The 20,528-nt window shown below is 42.9% G+C and overlaps 1 protein-coding gene across 1 annotated transcript; it reads right to left on the reverse strand.

Moving 5' to 3' along the window:
* Positions 1-1,051: 1,051 nt before the first annotated feature.
* Positions 1,052-5,842, reverse strand: LOC121567623. The gene is made up of 4 exons (XM_041877805.2): positions 5,350-5,842; positions 4,329-4,565; positions 2,810-3,995; positions 1,052-2,257 (listed from the first exon to the last, which is right to left on the reverse strand). Exons 2-4 carry the CDS (start codon positions 4,465-4,467, stop codon positions 2,071-2,073), a joined length of 1,512 nt encoding a protein of 503 aa, XP_041733739.1. The 5' UTR covers positions 4,468-4,565; positions 5,350-5,842; the 3' UTR covers positions 1,052-2,070.
* Positions 5,843-20,528: the final 14,686 nt, after the last annotated feature.

The raw sequence follows: 20,528 nt of genomic DNA on the forward strand, positions 1-20,528 counted from the left end.
CTGACCCTTTCTGTTTTCCTCCCTGACTTTACACTAGAGAGTATGATCTCCTACTACCATAGTGACTGTTTGCAAGCATTACAGAAATTGTGTTTGTGTTAAGAACTATTTCCCTGTAAAATGTCCCATATTTCCCTGACAAACACAATACTTGATTGTGAACAGAATCTTTACTCATTTTCATCATTATATGCGTAATCAATCGTTACTGTACATGCCTCTAGTGGTGAAAAATAGATGTACTTACTCTCCCTGCAATGCAGCCAACCAGACCAGAGGGAGTGAAATATTGGTTCAAAACAGACATAGAAGGGAGGGGCATCTCGCCTTCCTACTCTTGTCAATCACTTTCAGACTACAGCCCAAATAGAATGCATAGTCTATTGGGATATGAAGGAATTGAATAGGTGTATACAAAATGGTGATACAGTACTACACCTAACCTTTCTATCGGGGTCAGGGTTTCGGCCATATTGCTACAACAATCTGATTCCTTCAGAACTATACACCGACATATTGGCAGGTCGAGATGGATCCGCGATAGCCTGGTGAAACCAGCCTGATCGCAGCGTCCACCCTTCTGTAATATGTGGAGTGAAATAGAATGGTGAATGCAGCAATCACATTGGTTCTACCAGACTAGAGCCGCAGATTATGAGGACAGCTTTTACCACGTACGAGTTTGAGCGGGTACCTTTCGGTCTGTATAATGCCCCTGCAATGCCCCTTACCACCCCATTGGGTTTCTACGTGTTTGAGCGGATACTTTACGGCCTGTGTGATGCTCCAGACACAGCGGTGTCTGGGCCGATGTTGAGACTCCCTCTTGATCTACCTTGACAACGTTGTTGTTTATTCGCTGGACTTTGACAGACATCGAGTCCACCGTTAACAAGTCTTCAAGAAGATACATTAAGCTACATGGCCAAGGCTTGGAAATCCTGCCCTCTGTGGGTTCCACAGGAATGGGTTAAGCAACACTGATGTAAACTGTTCTGACTTCTATAATAGTGTAATAACAATGTATTGTAATAACAGTCCACAAAGAATAAATGATAAAAACATAACTAGTTTATTTGGCTGCAATTTACCTGATATTGACCAGCTATCGTCATCTATCAAACAAGTTGACCTGAATTCAACACATATTCATCAAATAAGATTCTCATGAAGACATGCCCAACAACAATTTATTGTTGTGTCAACAGGTGATTGTTTTTTTCGCAAAATACAGCCATTGAAAAAAAGCAAGATGATAAAACAGTGAATGCCATGTATATTTTCCCCATTATGTAAAAGTGGACAAACATCCTGAGTATGATTAAATATTTGAGGGTAAAGCTCTGTAGAAGCTGTCAGCTAATGAAACTAAAACAGTTAAAGCATGACATGAGAAAATGCTCTATGGAAATCATTAAATCGGGAAGCCATATAGTTAAGAGAATATTGTCATTTTCAAATAACAATCAATCATGCTTTTTTAACAATCAAACATGCATTGGGTACTTTAGCAAGGTCTTGGTGGTTTCCTACAAGTTCTACATCAGCATTTTAGCAATAACATGTTCTAGTAGTTTGCAGCATTTATTAACGAACTTTTCCACAGCATTTTAAACATTCCTTCTTCAATCCCTTATACCAAATGAGTGGACAAAGCAAAAGGGTACTTAAATGAATAAATAAAACAAAACATACAATATCACAGAATAAAGCTTCCTTCCTTTATGCTGCCATTGTGTCAATAACACAGACATAATTCAATCGCTTCTATTACTGTTAGAAAATGACAGTAAAACGGTCAATCAATGCAAGCTCAAACATTACAAGGCTATAGGTGCAGGTCAGTGTCACAGTGGTCACGGACGGTTTAGTTTCCTCCTAAATTCACTAACTAGGACCTGAAGTCATTCAGGGAAACATTTGGAAAGGTACATTGTGTTGTTTATTGTCTGTAACAATAATAAAGCGATTATATTATTTTATTTTTTAGAAAAACTACCAAAATCATGCAACTATAATTTTGAACAAACAAGTGCTGTTGATGTGAGTGCTGGTGTTGTGGGTGGGAGATTAGGCACTGGCATCTTGCTTTAGGCGTTGACTACGTGCCTTGTAGACCTCAATTAGTAAATCTTTGACATATTGAATCTCTCGTTCCACTGACTCCGCCTTGTCGCGGAGCTCCCGGTTCTGTCCCTCCAGCCCATGAAGCTCCTCCTCCAGTATGTCCAGGTCCGCCCTCTTACGCAGTCGATACCTGCAGTTTACAAAATACCAGGGTCAGCTTGCACCTACCGTTGGAACCCCCCCCTTTTCCCATCTGTCCGGAAAACCCTACCACAGGACTTTCTGTATCTTTGTAGAAGCTCCCTTGACTTGTCTGGGTCACTGAGCTACAGAAAGCTGGCAGTTCAATATCAGTTGTCTCTAAGAGATAGAGACAGCTAGTGACATGAATTTAACATGGACATGTTTTCCCACCCTCATCCCTCAACTACTAGATTTCCAAGATAGCAGGACCTATTAGAAGAGTTCAGATTTCATATTTCATAAACACATGTATATCTAAGCAATTATGGTAGCACTATCACACCAGTGAAAAGCCACAGTGATCCCATTCAAACCAGAGATGAAGGTCTACAAAAAAAGTTCTGATTTTCAACTTTAAAAGATGAGTTTCCCCGCTGACTTAAAATGTGCACAGATGTTTCTTTGGTCAGACTCTAAAGAATGACCAAACATTCTATCATCACAGTTTTCATTTAAACATTATAACACAGAGAAAATCAGTACATTTTTCACAACATACCTGTGAGCAGCTGTTTTGTTCTGGTCTCTCTTCTTCTGCTTCCGTTCTCCGGTATGTCCTTCCAGAAGGACAGCGACAAGGCCTGGTTTGAGGCAGCTCAGGGAGCATGGATCTTCCTTTAGCCTCTGTGCTGCTTGCCTGTGAATGGGCGAGCCCACCATTGGCACCTCGCTCTCTCCTCTTGACAGATATTCATAGCTTTGGTCTCCAAGGCATTCTGGAAAGAGGTAGTGGCCATGCTGGGGCTCTATACCATGTACTTGTGTAGGCTCTTCGATTTCATCTATAAAGCTATTATAAGGCTCTGTATGAGCAACGTTCAGGTGGTGGTGGTAATAGCCGTCGTTTGCCTCTGGCTCTTGAGGAATAGTTCCAGAGAGTCCACCATCTTTGTGGCAATGCAAGACCTCCAGCCCCATACCATCATAACCACTGCCACTAACCTTCATACCATGGATCAACTGTCCTTCTCTCTTGGGGTGGGTATCGAAGGACCCAACCATACAAAAACCTCTGGTCATCTCTTCACTGCAAATAACGTCCTCTGTAAAACAATAACTTTCCTCTTCCTTCAACGATACACCTCTGACTTTCTTTACACTGCCAATGCTCTTCCCAACTCTCTTCAATGTAGAACAGTGGTTAACAGCCACCTCTGTGCTTCCTGAGTAACTTCCTTTGGCACTCCAGGTGTCATGCTCAAGTTCCTCTCCAACTTTGTTGACACCATCTGAAACTATTCTTCGGCAAGTATTGTATGAACAATGATGATAGTTGTATGGGGCTGGTCTCTCTATTTTGTGTCTTCCAATGGGACCACCACAGAAGCTCACCCGGTCAAGTTCTTCTGTTGCCAGGGTAACAACCAGTGGGCTGGTTTCTGATTGGTTGCCACTGTACGAAGCATAGGGCAACTGGTAGTAAGAATGGGCACCCATTGCTTGGGCGCCTTTGTCACATTTTGGTGATTTGTCCAATTTGGTTGAAGTCGACTCAGACCGGAAGTAATCCTCAAGCTGAGTAAGCTCCTCTTGCAAAAGAGAGGTCATGACCTCCAAGTCAGAGGGCACCTTAACATCATGTTCCAAGGGTGAGGGCGGCGAAGATGAGCTAGAAGAGGATTCAGTAGTCGACTGGAATGAAGACAAATCAACTTTTTCCGTCATCCAGTCCGTCTGACCATCACCTACGAAAAATTAAATGTACGTTACAAATATTGAATTTAAATGAACACAAAAATTTAATTTAAATTAAATGAGGATTTTAAAAAATCTGTCCTTTAATTTCAGACGATAAATGATGATAAATGTAGAAAAATCTCAAAACCAAGACGATGTTGAAAAAAAAGAACAAAACATATCCTTGTGAAACGAACCGATCATTTGAAAATGATTGAACGCCATCGTCTTCATTGGTAAAATATCCACTTAGCTTAACTCACTTTACGACTTTAGCTTGTACTGCAGTGCGGTTCCTCCTGTAATGTGGAAAAATAAAAAAGCGTCTTGCCGTAACTCACCAATTATGTGCTGTCTCTCCGATAACTCCGCCCCCTTCCTTCCCCAGGATTGGCTGTCGTTAGCTTGTTGGGGAGAGGGAATGATGAGGTCGACCGTGCAAACAAGAGGAATTTTCCTGCGAAGGATCGATGCCGCCATCGTGTCTTTTATTTCGGTCAAAATTGTGAAATGCACTAAGTGTGCGAGGGTTCAAGAGAAGTGTCACTATGGACAGAGTGCTGGGAGCACTTGAATACCTGTGAATGACAAAAAATACAACTGAAAATAATCAACAACTAACTCTACTCCACACCCAAACACCCCATTTCACCCCACTGCCACACCCCCAAAACCACCACACACTAAAAACACCTGTTCAAATTGTACAATTATCAGATAGTCTTCACAGACCAAAAATGGTTGAAGATTCCTGATAATTGCATTTTACATACATAAACCAACATCTCAGTTTTCACATTATGAAACTACTTTAGGAAAATAAGTTAGGTTAGGAAATATGTTTAAGGGCTATATAACACTGTCTCTACGAAACCTCACTCCCCTCATAAAATGCAACAATAATATCTCAACAACATATCAAATTGTATTTGTTATAATCCATATCACAGTCCAGGAGAGCAGCGTCTACAGTATAGTAAACAACTTTCATGTTAGTTATGTGCCTATGTGTATTATAGATCAAATACTAAAAGTATTCTTATAAAGTATTCTTATTTTCCTTTCATTCCAACTATTGTTATGTGTTAATGTTTTTAACATATAGAACATTTCTACATTTGAAAAATATAGATTTGACTAGTAGCCCATTGATAAAATATTTTTCAGTGGCAGTTCTCACTTCTGAGCTCAGTAGGCTACTGTAAAACTGTAGATTCAAAATATCTCTATTAGACTAAAAGGTCATTACACTAACCCCAACATCATTTCAGAAATGGTTAATAAAACAATTACAATGTCAAAACTAACATATTCAACACATTATACTTCACAACAATAAAGAGAACAAATCATTTCACTTACCCCATTATTTCTCAATAGGATAGTTCTTTGGAAGTGCGTTGCAAATGCAAAGCACAATAACTAGAGTGACAGTGAGGTCAATTTAATAAGCCATATCGTCCTAACACTTCATATGGTGTGTTATGAAGAGATGAGTTGCAAACATAAAGTTTAGGAATCTGCTACTTCTTCTGGAACTCCTAAAGCCGGACCGTATCACACTGTCACAAATCAATCCGCAGTTTACATTTCACCCCTTTTATCGCGTCATATCCAAGGGACTTTCCACGGTCTGTTATTTTCAAAAGTCATATTGTAATAAAATGGAAAGAAAGCGATGTAACTTTAAATTATTTACATTTAAATAATAATATATATTTACATTTCTACAACCACACTTGGGTTTCAAAAACGTAATTCACCTCTGCATCATGGTATTTTTATGGATAATATTTCGGAGCTAATATCTTGTTAGTAAATAAATTGTCCCCAACAGAGAATGTCTTTCATAAAGCCTTCTGTAATAAGGGACTATTTAGTCTCACACCCGGGAGGAAGGATACAGTCTTGTAGTCGAATGTGTAGCTTTTGTTGCAGCCCTGTTGCATCAGATACGCAGGGGATTCGCCGAATGCTGTAAGATTGTGGGCACACTATTGGTTTATCTTGGCTAAACCTCTTATTGGTCGATTATGAATTGTCCAATGATTTTTAATTGTCATAGATCCAATGTTACTTTGTATACGTGCGTACAAGTAGTAAGGAGATAGAGGCCACCTGCCACTTTAAGTATTTATTATATCCTCCATAAGACATGACCTCTTTAATAATTATAATAAGAAGGTTGCAACCTATAACTTTACAAATGAGCAACTTCTTCTATAAATGTCATGCACTTTAGTGTATTCAACCAGAGAAAAACTTAGTAGGCTACCAGCCATCCATTTCATCTCAACTAAAATAGTCAAAATGCTATTAAAAATGTCTTATTACCAAATTTTGTTTATAGAATATTAATAAAAGTATAATAATAATTCCAAAGGGCTATATGGTTAGAAGGACAAAAGGACACACAGGAGGTCAAAGCGGCTTACACTTGACTTTATCTCTCATTTGTACAACAGTTACACCACTCTCGGTCTGGAGTTGCTATGCATTTTCCTCACAGAGAAACCAAATGCTGATTGAAGCGGCCATGTCTTCCTGTTGCTATAGTAATAGGGAACACTGCCCCCCTTTTAAAACATGTTTTTCAGCATGTCTGTTGCCAAGGGTTTAAAAGAATCCCCTTACCTCTGTGCTTACAATGTTCTTGTTATTGCACGTGTTGCAGCTTTTGTGCACATAACCTCTTAATTATTTGCATTTGTAATATGCGTGTCATGAATTTCATGAAAACTTCCTGCAGTAGTCTGACCTTTCTACGTCTATTCTTTCTCGACGTGTGTAACCTAACCTGCAACCTCTATTCTATTCTAATATATTATAATTTTACTCTATTCCATTCCCCAAATAATGCAGAAAACTGGAGATAGTATAAGACCCACGTCTTTTTGTTTTTTTGTTTGTTTGCTTCATTCACAGTTTCTATTTCTGACAACATTAACCATCTGATAGCAGAGAAACGCCATCTGGTGTTATCAACAACATTGTTGAGGAATGTAGTCCACTTGCTATTGTAGTCCAATTGTTATTGTATAATTTCTCTCCAGGAGACCAGCACTAGTAAATTGAAATGGAACTATTATAATCATATGGGAGAGTACTGTTGCTTTTTGAGAAGTTTTTAAAGATTTGGAATAATGGTAAAATGAAACACGGAACACCAAATAAATACTGATGCATGCTATCACAAACGGATGTTTGTGTGTGTGGATGGTGACAATATGCACATCTTTCCCATTTTCATTTATGGAAAATAATACAAATCATATTTTCTGCTGCAAAAGCATTGCCCCTTTTTGAGCATAATTGCCTTCCATCATTCTGCAACTACTGTACAAGAAGCTTTGAGATATCTGACCCTACATCATAGAGAGAATGCTTTCAAAGGAGGGCTTGCACTTCGCAAGTATGGCACATTGGTAACAGTTACAGCATAGTTTCATCACCAGCTCCCTACGAATCCTGCTTACATTAACTTTTCACAGGGATTGGCAACATGGGAAGCAACACTACAGGTTCCTGCCAATTCAGGGACACTTTTGAAACCTTTAATCCACCCTCCCTCCCACATGACTTGTGTTTAAGATGTCATTGTAATGATTCAATCCTGTACTATAATAAACAATGGAACTGCTTCCTATACTTTGTATGTATAGTTTGTCAAAATCATCCTTTACGGAAATCAATTTGTATAGAATAATCCAGAAACATTTAATCAGAGGCAAATTTGCAAAGATATGACATTTAATTTGATTAAATCTTCTTGAAAGTCAATCATCCCTGAGGAAGCTTGGTAGGAAGAGGGACTGTCATCCTGTCATCCTGTTATCTTATCATGCGGATAGTGTGCTGCATTGTCAAATGTGGTTAAATCACAAGCTGGAACTAAGAGCTTCATCTTTTGTAAATCTGTATGACATTCAGAAGAAGAAATAATCTCTGTGTTGAATTAATACAAATGCTCATACATTACTTACAAAAATACTTTGAATCATATTGACCTTGAGCCTGAATATCAATACCATAACATATTTTACCCTGACATGGACGGTAAAAGTACATTTTTTTAAATTGTTCACTGGGCCAAAAGCATCACTTTAGGATATTGTATTTTAAGTTGGTTTAACAGTATTTCATACATGCTGTGCTTATTTCCTGTACACAAAACGTGAATGATGGTGGGAGAACAAAGTGCAGTGTTCTGGAAAGTCTGGTTTGATATGCTTTAGGATATGGGTTGAATTTGAGCAGGAAGAGTGAAGTAGAGGCTAAAGACAATTTTTAAGCATGTATTTTAAGGCAAGGCTTCTCAGGTTCTCATTACATTTAATTTCAGATCTCATTTCATTTCATTAATCATACCTGTGACATTTTGTTCACCTTCATCTTAAGCTCTCTCACAGTCACCTTCAGTCATTAACTGATAGTGGCTCAGATTGGGGAGGTAGTTAGTATCCTATGCTCCACAGCCCTGACTATGAGCTGACCAGGAACAGGAGAGCTAAGGCAGCAGACCACAAAATAACTGTAAGTCGCTCTGGATAAGAGCGTCTGCTAAATGACTAAAATGTAAAATGTAAACGTAAAACATGCATCCCAAATGGCACCCTATTCCCTATATAGTATACTATTCTTTACCAGGGCCCATAGACTCTAGTCAAAAGTCATGCACTATTTAGGGAATAGGGTGCAATTTGGGATGCAACTACCGTTTTGTCTGTCATGTAAAAAATGACTGCATGTCAGTGAGAGACAAGCAGTACATCAACAGGACCTGGGTGGAAGACTGTAGGATGAGGGAGGAGGGAGACACTACCCTCACCTTCACAACACCAGCCTCTGGGATGACAACAGTATTAATGCTTCATCGTTGTGGAGCCCGATTACAAGCAGTCACTATGGGAAGATCACTAAGAAATTAACAAATCCTAGACATTAGTATTTCAAAGGGAGGACATGAGGGTTGCAGTTACATGTTCAGATAATGTTACTGGATTACTGAATCTTATTTGAGTACTGCAGTTTCACATAACAATATGGGTTCGAATAGACAACGATCCAGTGATTTCAAGCCATTGTAGTTTCATCACGCCAAGGAATAATAAGCCTTTGATCTTAGAGCCAAAGGGAACAAGTGTTTTACAGTATTCAAATAATGTTCTTATCTCTCCCTCAGCAACTTACTTACTCCCACCCGACAATCTATTGTGAATCCCACCCTGAGAATATTTGTGGAGTGCCAGTCCACTAGGGGTTATCCTGAGGGATTATAGATACTAGATACTGGATAGGGAACCCAGAATGGGTATGAAAGAGCAACAGGGACGGTCCTCAACAGCAGTACTGCCATGATCAGTCACTCCTCCCATGACAACAGGGGCCTTTTGAGCCTCAGCAGCAGTCTGGGTCTATAGGGAACTAACAGGCAGCAGCAGCCAGTGTCATCCACAACCACAGGCTTAATCAGTCCCTCATCAACAGGCCAGCCACGTGGAGACAAATCTCCCCAGTCCCCACACACAAGTGCGTCCGTATGGCTTCTGTATACAAAAATTAGATAATGTGTGCTCTGATGAAGATTCGTTGTCAAAATGTGTCAATGAGCGTTTGTTTTAGTCACTCTGATCTTCAACATTTTGATGAAGATGCAGCAGATTCAACTCAATACAGTTGAGTTGTAAGAGCAGGATCACTTCAGAAGGAGCCTCATATAGAGTAGACTTGTCTTAGCCTCATGAGGTGATTCAGATACTGCAATACAATACCCTTGCAGATACTGCATTACAATATTTGGACATTGCTCATCCAAATATTTATCTATTCTTAATTCCATTCCTTTACTCTAGATTAGTGTGTATTCTGTGTATTGTTGTGAATTTGTTAGATATTACTTGTTAGACATTACTGCACTGTAGAAACACAAGCATTTCACTACACCCGCAATAACATCTGCTAAACACATGTATGTGACCAATAACATTTTATTTGAATTAGATATTGATCAGTATTAGATATTGACCAGAAAGTACTATTATTCTTACATCATTTAAATATATTAATCTATCAAGTACGCAATGATTACACAAAATGAGCCCATCCCTTAAAAATGAAGAAACACAAAACAAGGATCCCTGCCAGGGGTTCTTGATATAATACTGTGCTTGAGTCTGCTGCCCTCTTCTGTTACTTGCTGTAGATGATTGTGAAACTGACACATCGTCTTCAATACATTCAGGAGATCCTCGAGTACCACCTCTCTCAATTTTGTTCTGTTGAGAAGAAACAAATTATTTTCCAGCAACAACAATTAAGAGCACACATACCACACACATACTGAATTGTCTGTGTGTGTGTGTGTACGTGCGTGTGTGTGTGTGTGTGTGTGTACGTGCGTGTGTGTGTTTGTTTGTGTGGTGCATGTGTGCGCGTGGGTATGTGTCCCTGCGTGTGCATCTTCAAGGCAGAGTGTGGTGTTGTGGTTCACAAGTCTGTAGGAGCTGGGCGTCAAGCCAACAACAACTCTAAGGGTCACAAAGTGCTCTCTTCTCAGGCCCCATCAAGGGTTATTACTGGACAGGGAAATAGGAACAAATCTATAACACACAGTGAACGATTGGCAAATGTCTTCTAATAAATTGTATACTGGTTCACATTTGATATAGACAGTAGGATGTCTTGAGAAATGTTCATAGCCCTAGAACCGTGTAATAATATCCTGTCCTATCAGACCAAAAGAATGTAGGAGCATGCAGCCTCTTGGGGAGAGGCTTTTCGATATCCGTTGGTAAATTCCTCTGTTTACCTCCCAATGTCTGACTAAGTGCTTTCTGTCTCTCTTCTCAAACCATAATTAGGTGTGCTTGCTGAAAGCCAAGCACAACTTTAGAAATGTTTCATACTTATTATTAATGTGGTTGCTGAAGGCAAGACCACAAGATTTCTTACATAGTCTTATTATTTTTATTTTATTTTTCTTCTTTAGCCCGCTCTAGAGCTTAAAAATAGACCCTGGGACTAAACACCTCCCTCTACAACTGGTTCATGGACTTCCTGACGGGACACCCCCAGGTGGTAAGGGTAGGCAACTACTATGCATATGAAACCAACTTTAAAACGTACCGATGGCCCCAACTTAGATTGTAAAAAAAAACTTTAAAAACATTGATAGCATTTCAACTTTTAGAACAACAATATATTTTTTAATGATCTCCAATGCATTTCAATGGCAATAAAGGGGGCCATACAGTGTGTTTACACTAGGAAGTGGCATTGTGCGGTGAAACATAGAAAGCCATTCACTTTCAATGGAAGGAAAGCTAGAGAAGCGGAGTGGGCAGGGAACCGCTGAGCGAAGCGAGCATGGGTGAGGGAGCTGAACAGGGCGGGACTAAAGTTGGGGAAAGCTCAACTTTATGCAAATCCTCTGCGATATCGTGACGTGAGTGACTGATCAAAGCTCACGGTAGCTTCCAACCCTTACTGGATTGGCTGACAATGGCTGTTAAATAGTAGCACTACTTAGCTTGCTTGATAGCTTGTTAGCACCCACATGAAGGCAAGGCTAGTGTGGCTAGGTGAGTGCCACTTCTATAGTGGAAATGCTCTGACAGACTTCAATGGTAAGAAAAATCTCCTCTTTCACCGTTTAAGCTATCAACTCCAAACCAATGTTGAGATGTTTAGATTTTATACAGATTTTGAAACTATATACACTTTTAGAAATATAACCATTTTAACATTTGTCACATGCGCCGAATACAACTGGTGTCGACTTTACCATGAAATGCTTGCTTTACCGTGAAATGCTTGCTTTACCGTGAAATGCTTGATACGATTGTGATATGTTGTTGTCTCACCTACAGTAGCTATCTTAAGATGAATTAACTAATTCTATGTCGCTCTGGATAAGATCGTCTGCTAAATGACCAACAATGCAGAGAAAAAAAATACAATAGTAACACAAGAGGAATAAAATAAAAGACACAAGAATGGAGGTATATACACAGACTACCAGTACCAGATCAATGTGCAGAGGTACGAGGTATTTGAGGTAGATACAGTATGTACATGAAGGCAGGGTAAAGTGACTAGGCATCAGCATAGATAACAATAAGACCATTGGAATAAAGTGGTAGCTATTCAAAATGGTCTTGCTCCTTGGCCAATAAACTACAAGACCAACTTAAAAACGTTCAGGCTATCCTAACTTCAAATTCTCTAAAACCTTTATAAACAATTACAATTTTGTTGTTGTATAAATTAGCATAAAATGTAAATGCCAGCCATGAGAACACAGTCGTAGAGATTTTGAATGTTACTGCTCTTTTACCATTTCAGCTACAAACATTAAAACAGCTTCCTATAAAATGTTATAAACATTATGAATTATGTTTGTTTAAATTTGCACAAATTAGCATAATATAACGCACCAACAGTAATAGTAACTCTTGAACCGTTCTAGCTATAGACACCAAAACAGGCTGTCCTATCCTATCAATCAATAAATCAATCTCTCCATCTATCTATAGTTTTTCAACAATAACCATTTTAAATGAGCATTTATACCATTCATACCGCACCAACAGATCCATAGATGACGCAGTCTCTATTGCACTCCACACTGCCCTTTCCCACCTTGACAAAAGGAACAACTACATGAGAATGCTGTTTGTTGACTACAGCTCAGAGTTCAACACCATAGTGCCCTCAAATCACATCACTAAGCTAAGGACCCTGGGACTAAACACCTCCCTCTACAACTGGTTCATGGACTTCCTGACGGGACACCCCCAGGTGGTAAGGGTAGGCAACAACACATCTGCCACGTTGATCCTCAACACGGGGGCCCCTCAGGGATGCGTGCTTAGTCCCCTCCTGTACTCCTTGTTCACCCATGACTGCGTGGCCACGCATGACTCCAACACTATCATTAAGTTTGACGACGACACAACGGTGGTAGGCCTGATCACAGACATCGATGAGACAGCCTATAGGGAGGAGGTCAGAGACCTGGCAGTATGGTGCCAGGACAACAACCTCTCCCTCAACGTGAGCAAGACAAAGGTGCTGATCATGGACTAAAGGAAAAGGAGGGCCGAGCATGACCCCATTCACATCGACTGGGCTGTAGTGGAGCGGGTCGAGAGCTTTAAGTTCCTTGGTGTTCACATCACTAAGAAACTATCATGGTCCAAACACACCAACACAGTCGTGAACAGGGCACGACAATGCCTATTCCCCCTCAGAAGACTAAAAAGATTTGGCATGGGTCCTCAGATCCTCAAAAGGTTCTATAGCTGCACCATCGAGAGCATCCTGATTGGTTGCATCACCGTTTGGTATGGCAACTGCTCGGCACTACAGATGGTAATGCCCAGTACATCACTGGGGCCAAGCTTCCTGCAATCCAGGACCTCTATACCAGATGGTGTCAGACTTAAAAATGGTCAAACACTCCAGCCACTCAAGTCATATACTGTTCTCTTTGCTACCGCACAGCAAGCAGTACCGGAGAGACAAGTCTAGGTCCAAAAGGCTCCTTAACAGCTTCTACCCCCTAGCCATAAGACTGCTAAACAGTTAATCAAATGGCTACCTGGACTATTGGCATTGACACCCTTTTTTACGCTGCTGTTACTCTCTGTTTATTATCTATGCTCAGTCACTTTACCCCTACCTACATGTACATATTACCTCAATTACATCGACTAACCTGTACCCCCGCACATTGACTCGGTACCGGTACTCCCTGTATATAGCCTCGTTATTGTTATTTTATTGTTAACTTTTTTTTACTTTAGTTTATTTAGTAAATCTTTTCTTAACTCTATTTTCTTAAAACTGCATTGTTGGTTAAGGGCTTGTAAGTAAGCATTTCATAGTACTGTTGTATTCGGCGCATGTGCTGGACCAATTTGATTTTATTTGATAAATGAATATTTATGATGGAATCCCTCCTGAGTTATTGACTGAATTTTGGGCGCAAGTGGTAGCTATTCAAAATGGTCCTGCTCCTTGGCCATTTAAGCTACAATACCAACTAAATCTTCAGGCTATCCTAACGTCAAATTCTCTAAAACCTTTATAAATTATAAACAATTTAATTAGCATACATTTGTATAAAACTTCATGATTCAATGCCAACCATAAGAACAAAGTGATAGACATTTTAAATGCTACTGCTCTTTAACCATTACAGTTAAAAACATTAAAACAACTTTAACATCTTCAAAACTTTATAAACTATAACAATTCAAATGAGAATGACTTATTTGAATTGGTTATTGGTTTATTATGCATGAAGCTTGGCAAAATTATTACTTCAACAGTGCGCGCCCCAGTCAGTTATTGGCTATGAAACTACGGACCAATGAGGGCTTTCCAAACCTTACAGCTGTCAAATCAACAGAGGGGATAGTCCATAGAGACCAAAAGCTAATTAACTATACATTTCGTTATTTTTACTCTAAACTGTACTCATCACAGGTTAAACATGATGATAATGATTGCACCAGTTTTCTAAATAATTTACAACTCAGACATCTCCCTAATCCTGCAGCATCTCAACTAGATGCTCCAATGTCTTTGGCTGAGCTTAAAGAGGCAGTACAAAACTTGAACATAGGAAAATCACCAGGCTATGATGGAATCCCTCCTGAGTTTTTGACTAAATTTTGGGCGCAATTGGGGAAGCCACTATTAAATATGATCCAGTTCTCTGTGTCGAAAAGGTCATTCTCGAGAGATGTAAACAGAGCAATTATCTCGGTTTTACTTAAAAAATAAAGATCCATTAGAATGTGCTCACTATCAACCCTTATCACTGTTAAATTCAGATGTTAAACTATTTGCAAAATTAATGGCTCGCAGACTTGAACCTTACATGACAAATTTCGTTAATCACGTTCAAACTGGCTTTAAGGAAACTTGTCTGGCTTCTGACAACATCCGCCGTCTGCTACACATCATTGACATAGCTGCAAATGTGGAACTACCTGCTGCTGTTCTTTCACTTGATGCCGAAAAGGCCTTCGATCGCCTTGAATAGCACTACCACTGGACAGTACTCAAACGAATGGGCTTTGGAGATTGTTTTATCAATATGATCAAAGTACTGTATTCTAATCCATCCACTATGGTGCTTACTGGGAAATTATGTTATAAACAATTCCCCATTGCCAGAGGGACAAGACAAGGCTGTCCTCTCAGCAGCTTACTCTTCGCTTTATTATATTTATATATATATTATATTTATATTTATATTATATTTTGTCATTTAGCAGACGCTCTTATCCAGAGCGACTTACAGGAGCAATTAGGGTTAAGTGCCTTGCTCAAGGGCACATCGACAGATTTTTCACCTAGTCAGCTCTGGGATTAGAACCAGCGACCTTTCGGTTACTGGCACAACGCTCTTACCCACTAAGCTACCTGCCGCCCTATCTGCCGCTTTATCACTAGAACCCTTGACTCAGGCATTCTGTCAGTCCACACATGTTCCTATAACTGCTCACAACTCTTACCAATATAACTTCCTTTATGTGGATGATATTTTATAATATATGTTGGAGACGTTCCTCATTCTCTAGCTGTCCTTCTCAATATCTTTAAAAACTTCAGTTCAATCTCAGGTTACAACATTAATTGGTCAAAATCCGCACTATTACCGCTGAATGAAGAGATGTGGTCTACCTCCCTGTCCCCTGACATCCCAATAATATGCCATTTCAAATACCTAGGTATTGACATCTTCCTGTCCTTACAGATCACCACCAATTGTAATAGTGTTTTATAAACAAATAGAGTCAGACCTGCAAAGGTGGTCTCAATGCTCAAATTCAAGCTCTTTTCAGACATGCATTTCCATCGTTAAGATTAACATGCTTCCATTGGTCCTCTGTAGCTCAATTGGTAGAGCATGGCGCTTGTAACGCCAGGGTAGTGGGTTCGATCCCCGGGACCACCCACACGTAAAAATGTATGCACACATGACTGTAAGTCGCTTTGGATAAAAGCGTCTGCTAAATGGCATATAATTATTGTTATTATAAACGTTTACAGCTCTATGATTCCCCTTTCACTGCTGTTGGGATATTGGAAGAAACTGCACACTTTGATCTCCAAATGTACACGACCAGTCTAAAGTTTTAGAATACCTACTCATTCAAGACTGGGGCCTCACTGCGGTGGCGGTCAGCGTTGGCTTTCTGACAACACAGGGCGCGTTGGAGGTGGACGTGAGCAGCGTTCCACGTCTCTTCCGCGTGCCGAAACCAGTCATCCACAGCAGTAGCCTCGGTCTGGCTCTGATGCCACGGTGCCAGAACCGGTTGATAACCTAAAACACATTGGAATGGCATTAGGTTAGTGGAGGAGTGACGGAGAGAGTTCTGGGCATATTCGGTCCATGGCAAGAACACCGACCACTCCCCCGGCTGGTCCTGGCAGTAGGAGTGTAGGAACCTACCCACATCCTGATTCACCCGTTACACCTGCCCATTAGACTCAGGGTGAAAACCAGAGGTCAAGTTGACGAGACCCCCAAACGTTCCATGAATGCCTTCCAGACCTTGGATGTGAACTGGGGACCCCGATCAGACACTATGTCCTCTGGTACCCCGTAGTGCCGGAAGAAGTGTGTAAACAGGGCCGCCGCAGTCTGCAGGGCCGTGGAGAGACCGGGCAGAGGAAGGAGGCGGCAGGCTTTGGAAAAGCGGTCCACAACGACCAGGATGGTGGTGTTACCTTGAGAGAGGGGAAGATCAGTAAGGAAATCAATACTCAAGTGGGACCATGGCCGTTGTGGAACTGGTAAAGGCTGTAACTTACCCGCTGGGAGGTGCCTAGGTGCCTTACTCTGGGCGCACACTGAGCAGGAGGAGACATACACCCTCACATCCTTAGCCAAGGTAGGCCACCAGTACTTTCCGGTCAGGCAGCGCACTGTACGACTGATACCTGGGTGACCAGAGGAGGGGGACGTGTGTGCCCAATAGATCAGACGGTCACGGACAAGAGCAGGCACGTAGTGAAGCCCAGCTGGACAATGAGGTGGAGATGGCTCTGTGCGTAACGCCTGTTCTATATCCGCGTCCATCGCCCATTCTACCGGCGCCACAATGCAGGAGGCTGGGAGTATGGGGGTGTTGTCTCTGGGCCTCTCCTCTGTGTCGTACAGCCGTGACAGTGCGTCTGCCTTCACGTTCTTCGTACCCGGGATGTATGATAGTGTAAAATCAAACCGGGTGAAGAATAGGGCCCACCAGGCCTGGCGAGGGTTCAGCCTCCTCGCTGCCCGGATGTACTCCAGGTTACGGTGGTCCGTCCAGACGAGGAAAGGGTGTTTCACCCCCTCGAGCCAGTGCCTCCACACGGTCAGGGCTCGGACAACAGCCAACAGCTCCCGATCACCAACGTCGTAGTTCTGCTCCGCCGGGCTGAGCTTCTTGGAGAAGAAGGCACAGGGGCAGAGCTTGGGTGGCGTGCCCAAGCGTTGAGACAGGACCGCGCCTATCCCTACCTCGAACACATCCACCTCCACTACAAACGGTAGTGATGGATCGGGGTAGGCCACTACCGGGGCTGAGGTGAACAGACCTCTCAGGTTACTGAAAGCCCTGTCAGCCTCAGCAGACCAGCGGAGCAGGGAAGGCCCACCCTTCAGCAGAGATGTGATGGGAGCTGCGACCTTGCCAAAGCCCCGGATAAACCTCCGATAGTAGTTGGCAAAGCCAATAAAGCACTGCACCTCCTTTACCGTGGTTGGAGTCGGCTAATTACGCATGGCTGAAATGCGATCTCCCTCCATATCCACACCTGAGGTGGTAATGCGGTATCCGAGGAAGGAGACGGACTGTTGGAAAAACAGACAATTTTCTGCCTTGGCATAAAGGTCATGTTCCAACAGTCGGTCCAGCACTTTGCGAACCAGGGACACATGTTCAACGCACGTAGCGGAATACACCAGAATGCCATCAATGTAGACCACACCACCGCGAACAAGCATGTCCCGAAACACCTCGTTCACAAAGGACTGGAAGACGGATGGAGCATTCATCAAACCGTACAGCATCACCAGGTATTCGTAATGCCCCGTGGTTGTGCCGGATGCTGTCTTCCACTCGTCCCCCTCTCGGACACGCACCAGGTTGTACGCACTCCGGAGATCTAATTTTGTGAAGAAGAGCGGCCCATGCCTTGACTCGATCACAGATGGAATGAGGGGTAGAGGATAACTAAATCATATCGTCCCCTTGTTCAGTGATCGGTAATCAATGCAAGGGCGCAGACCTCTGTCTTTCTTCTTCACAAAAAAGAAACTTGAGGAGACGGGCGAAATGGAGGGACGTATAAACCCCTGGCGCAGGGACTCGGAGACGTATGTCTCCATAGCCTCCATTTCAGCCTGTGACAGGGGATACACATGACTCCTGGGAGGCACAGCATCTACCCGGATGTTTATCGCTCAATCCCCCGCCCGATGAGGTGGTAATTTGGTTGCCTGCTTTTTGGAAAACGCGTGCGCCAAATCGAGGTATTCGGGGGGAATGCACACGGTGGAGGTACTGTCTGGACTTTCCACCGTGGTTGCACCAACGGAGACACCCAGACACCTACCCTGACACTCTCGCGACCACCCCGTGAGAACCCTCTGCGGCCATGAAAAAGTGGGGTTGTGGTGTGCTAACCAGGGAAGACCTAACACAACAGGGAAATCAGGAGACTCAATAATTTAAAAAATGACTTGCTCTCGATGAGTCTCGTGTGTAACCATAGTGACTGGTGCTGTAACCCCCCTAACGAACCCGGATCCTAATGGTCGACTGTCAAGTGCTCTGATGGAGAGTGGAATGGATAGGGGAACCAAGGTAATGCCTAGACTATGTGAAAATGACCTGTCCATAAAGTTCCCAGCTGTGCCTGAATCGACCAGCGCCTTACACTGGGGAACTACAATGTAAACAGGAAAGTGGATGGGTAGGGTACAGTGCGCAGCAGAGGGCTCTGAACGTGTGTGGGTGTTCGATACCTGGGGTGATGCGAGAGTGCCCTGCCTGCCGCCTCCAGACCCAAAAGAACGCTGACGACATTGTGCAGTTTCATGTCCTCTCGTGCCACCAGAGTGACACTGGCGCTGTCGTCCTCCGCTCTCCCGGATCACCTCTCCACCCAGCTCCATCAGCTCGTGATCCGGGTTGGGGGGGTGGGGGGGGTGGAACAGGCAGGCCCCCTCCAGGACGTCCTCTGGCTGCCAGCAGGTTGTCCAACCGGATGGCCATGTCCACCAGTTGAGTGAAGGACAACATGGTGTCCCGGCAGGCTAGCTCCCTTCGTATGTCCTCCCGTGGATGGCACCGGAAGTGGTCGATGAGGGCCCGCTCGTTCCACCCGGACCCAGCTGCTAGAGTCCTGCGCGATCCTCGTCCCCTGCCTCAGGTGGACTAGCCGGTCGCCCGCCTCTCTACCCTCGGGCTGGTGATCGAAGACAGCTCGAAACAGGCGAGCGAACTCCCCGTAGTTGTCCAACGCGGCTCCTCCTTCATTCCAGACCATGTTGGCCCACTCCAGGGCTTTCCCCGAGAGGCAAGAGACGAGGGCGGACACCTTCTCCCGCTCCGATGGGGCCGGGCTGATGCTTGAATAGTATAGCTCCAGTTGGAGGAGGAATCCCTGGCAGAGAGCAGCTGTCCCGTTGAAATCCTGTGGTCGGGATATATGGATCCCTCTGGGTGCTGGGGTGTGGGTGGCTGGATCCGGTGCCCAGCTGTTCCCGACAGATCGGGTCCTCTCCTCTCCCAAGCTGGCCAGAATCGTTGAATGCTCCCGGACCCGTGCCACGACTCCAGACATATGCTCTTCTCCTGCTGACTCCATGGAGGTGTGTGATTCTGTGATGGGTGATTTGAAGGAGTCAGGCGCAGGAGGGTAAATCACAGAATAACAGGATTTATTCTGGAATACAGAGTTACGCAGTAATGAGTCAAAACAGTCCATGCGCAAAACAGGCGCACTGGAACCAACAAGGCACATGTGGAAAATAACCCGGCAATACAAAATACAAGGAGCTCAACTGGGCTTCACTCTCTTCACAATAAACAATCACATACAAAGACAAGGGGGCAGAGGGAACACTTATACAGGTACTGATGAGGGGATATGAACCAGGTGTGTGTAATAAACAAGACAAAAGAAATGGAATGATGAGATGAGGAGCGGCAGTGGCTAGAAGGCCGGTGACGACGAACGTCGAAGCCTGCCCGAACCAGGAGAAGAGGCAGCTTCGGAAGAAGTTGTGACAGTTGTGTTGTGACAAGATAGGGGGGTATACAGAAGATAGCCCTATTTGGTAAAAGACCAAGTCCATATTATGGCAAGAACAGCTCAAATAAGCAAAGAGAAACGACAGTCCATCATTACTTTAAGACATGAAGGTCAGTCAATACAGAACATTTAAAGAACTTTGAAAGTTTCTTCAAGTGCAGTTGCAAAAACCATCAAGCGCTATGATGAATGGTTCTCATGAGGACCGCCACAGG

Source organism: Coregonus clupeaformis, chromosome 6, assembly GCF_020615455.1.
Source record: "Coregonus clupeaformis isolate EN_2021a chromosome 6, ASM2061545v1, whole genome shotgun sequence".
NCBI lineage: Eukaryota > Metazoa > Chordata > Actinopteri > Salmoniformes > Salmonidae > Coregonus > Coregonus clupeaformis.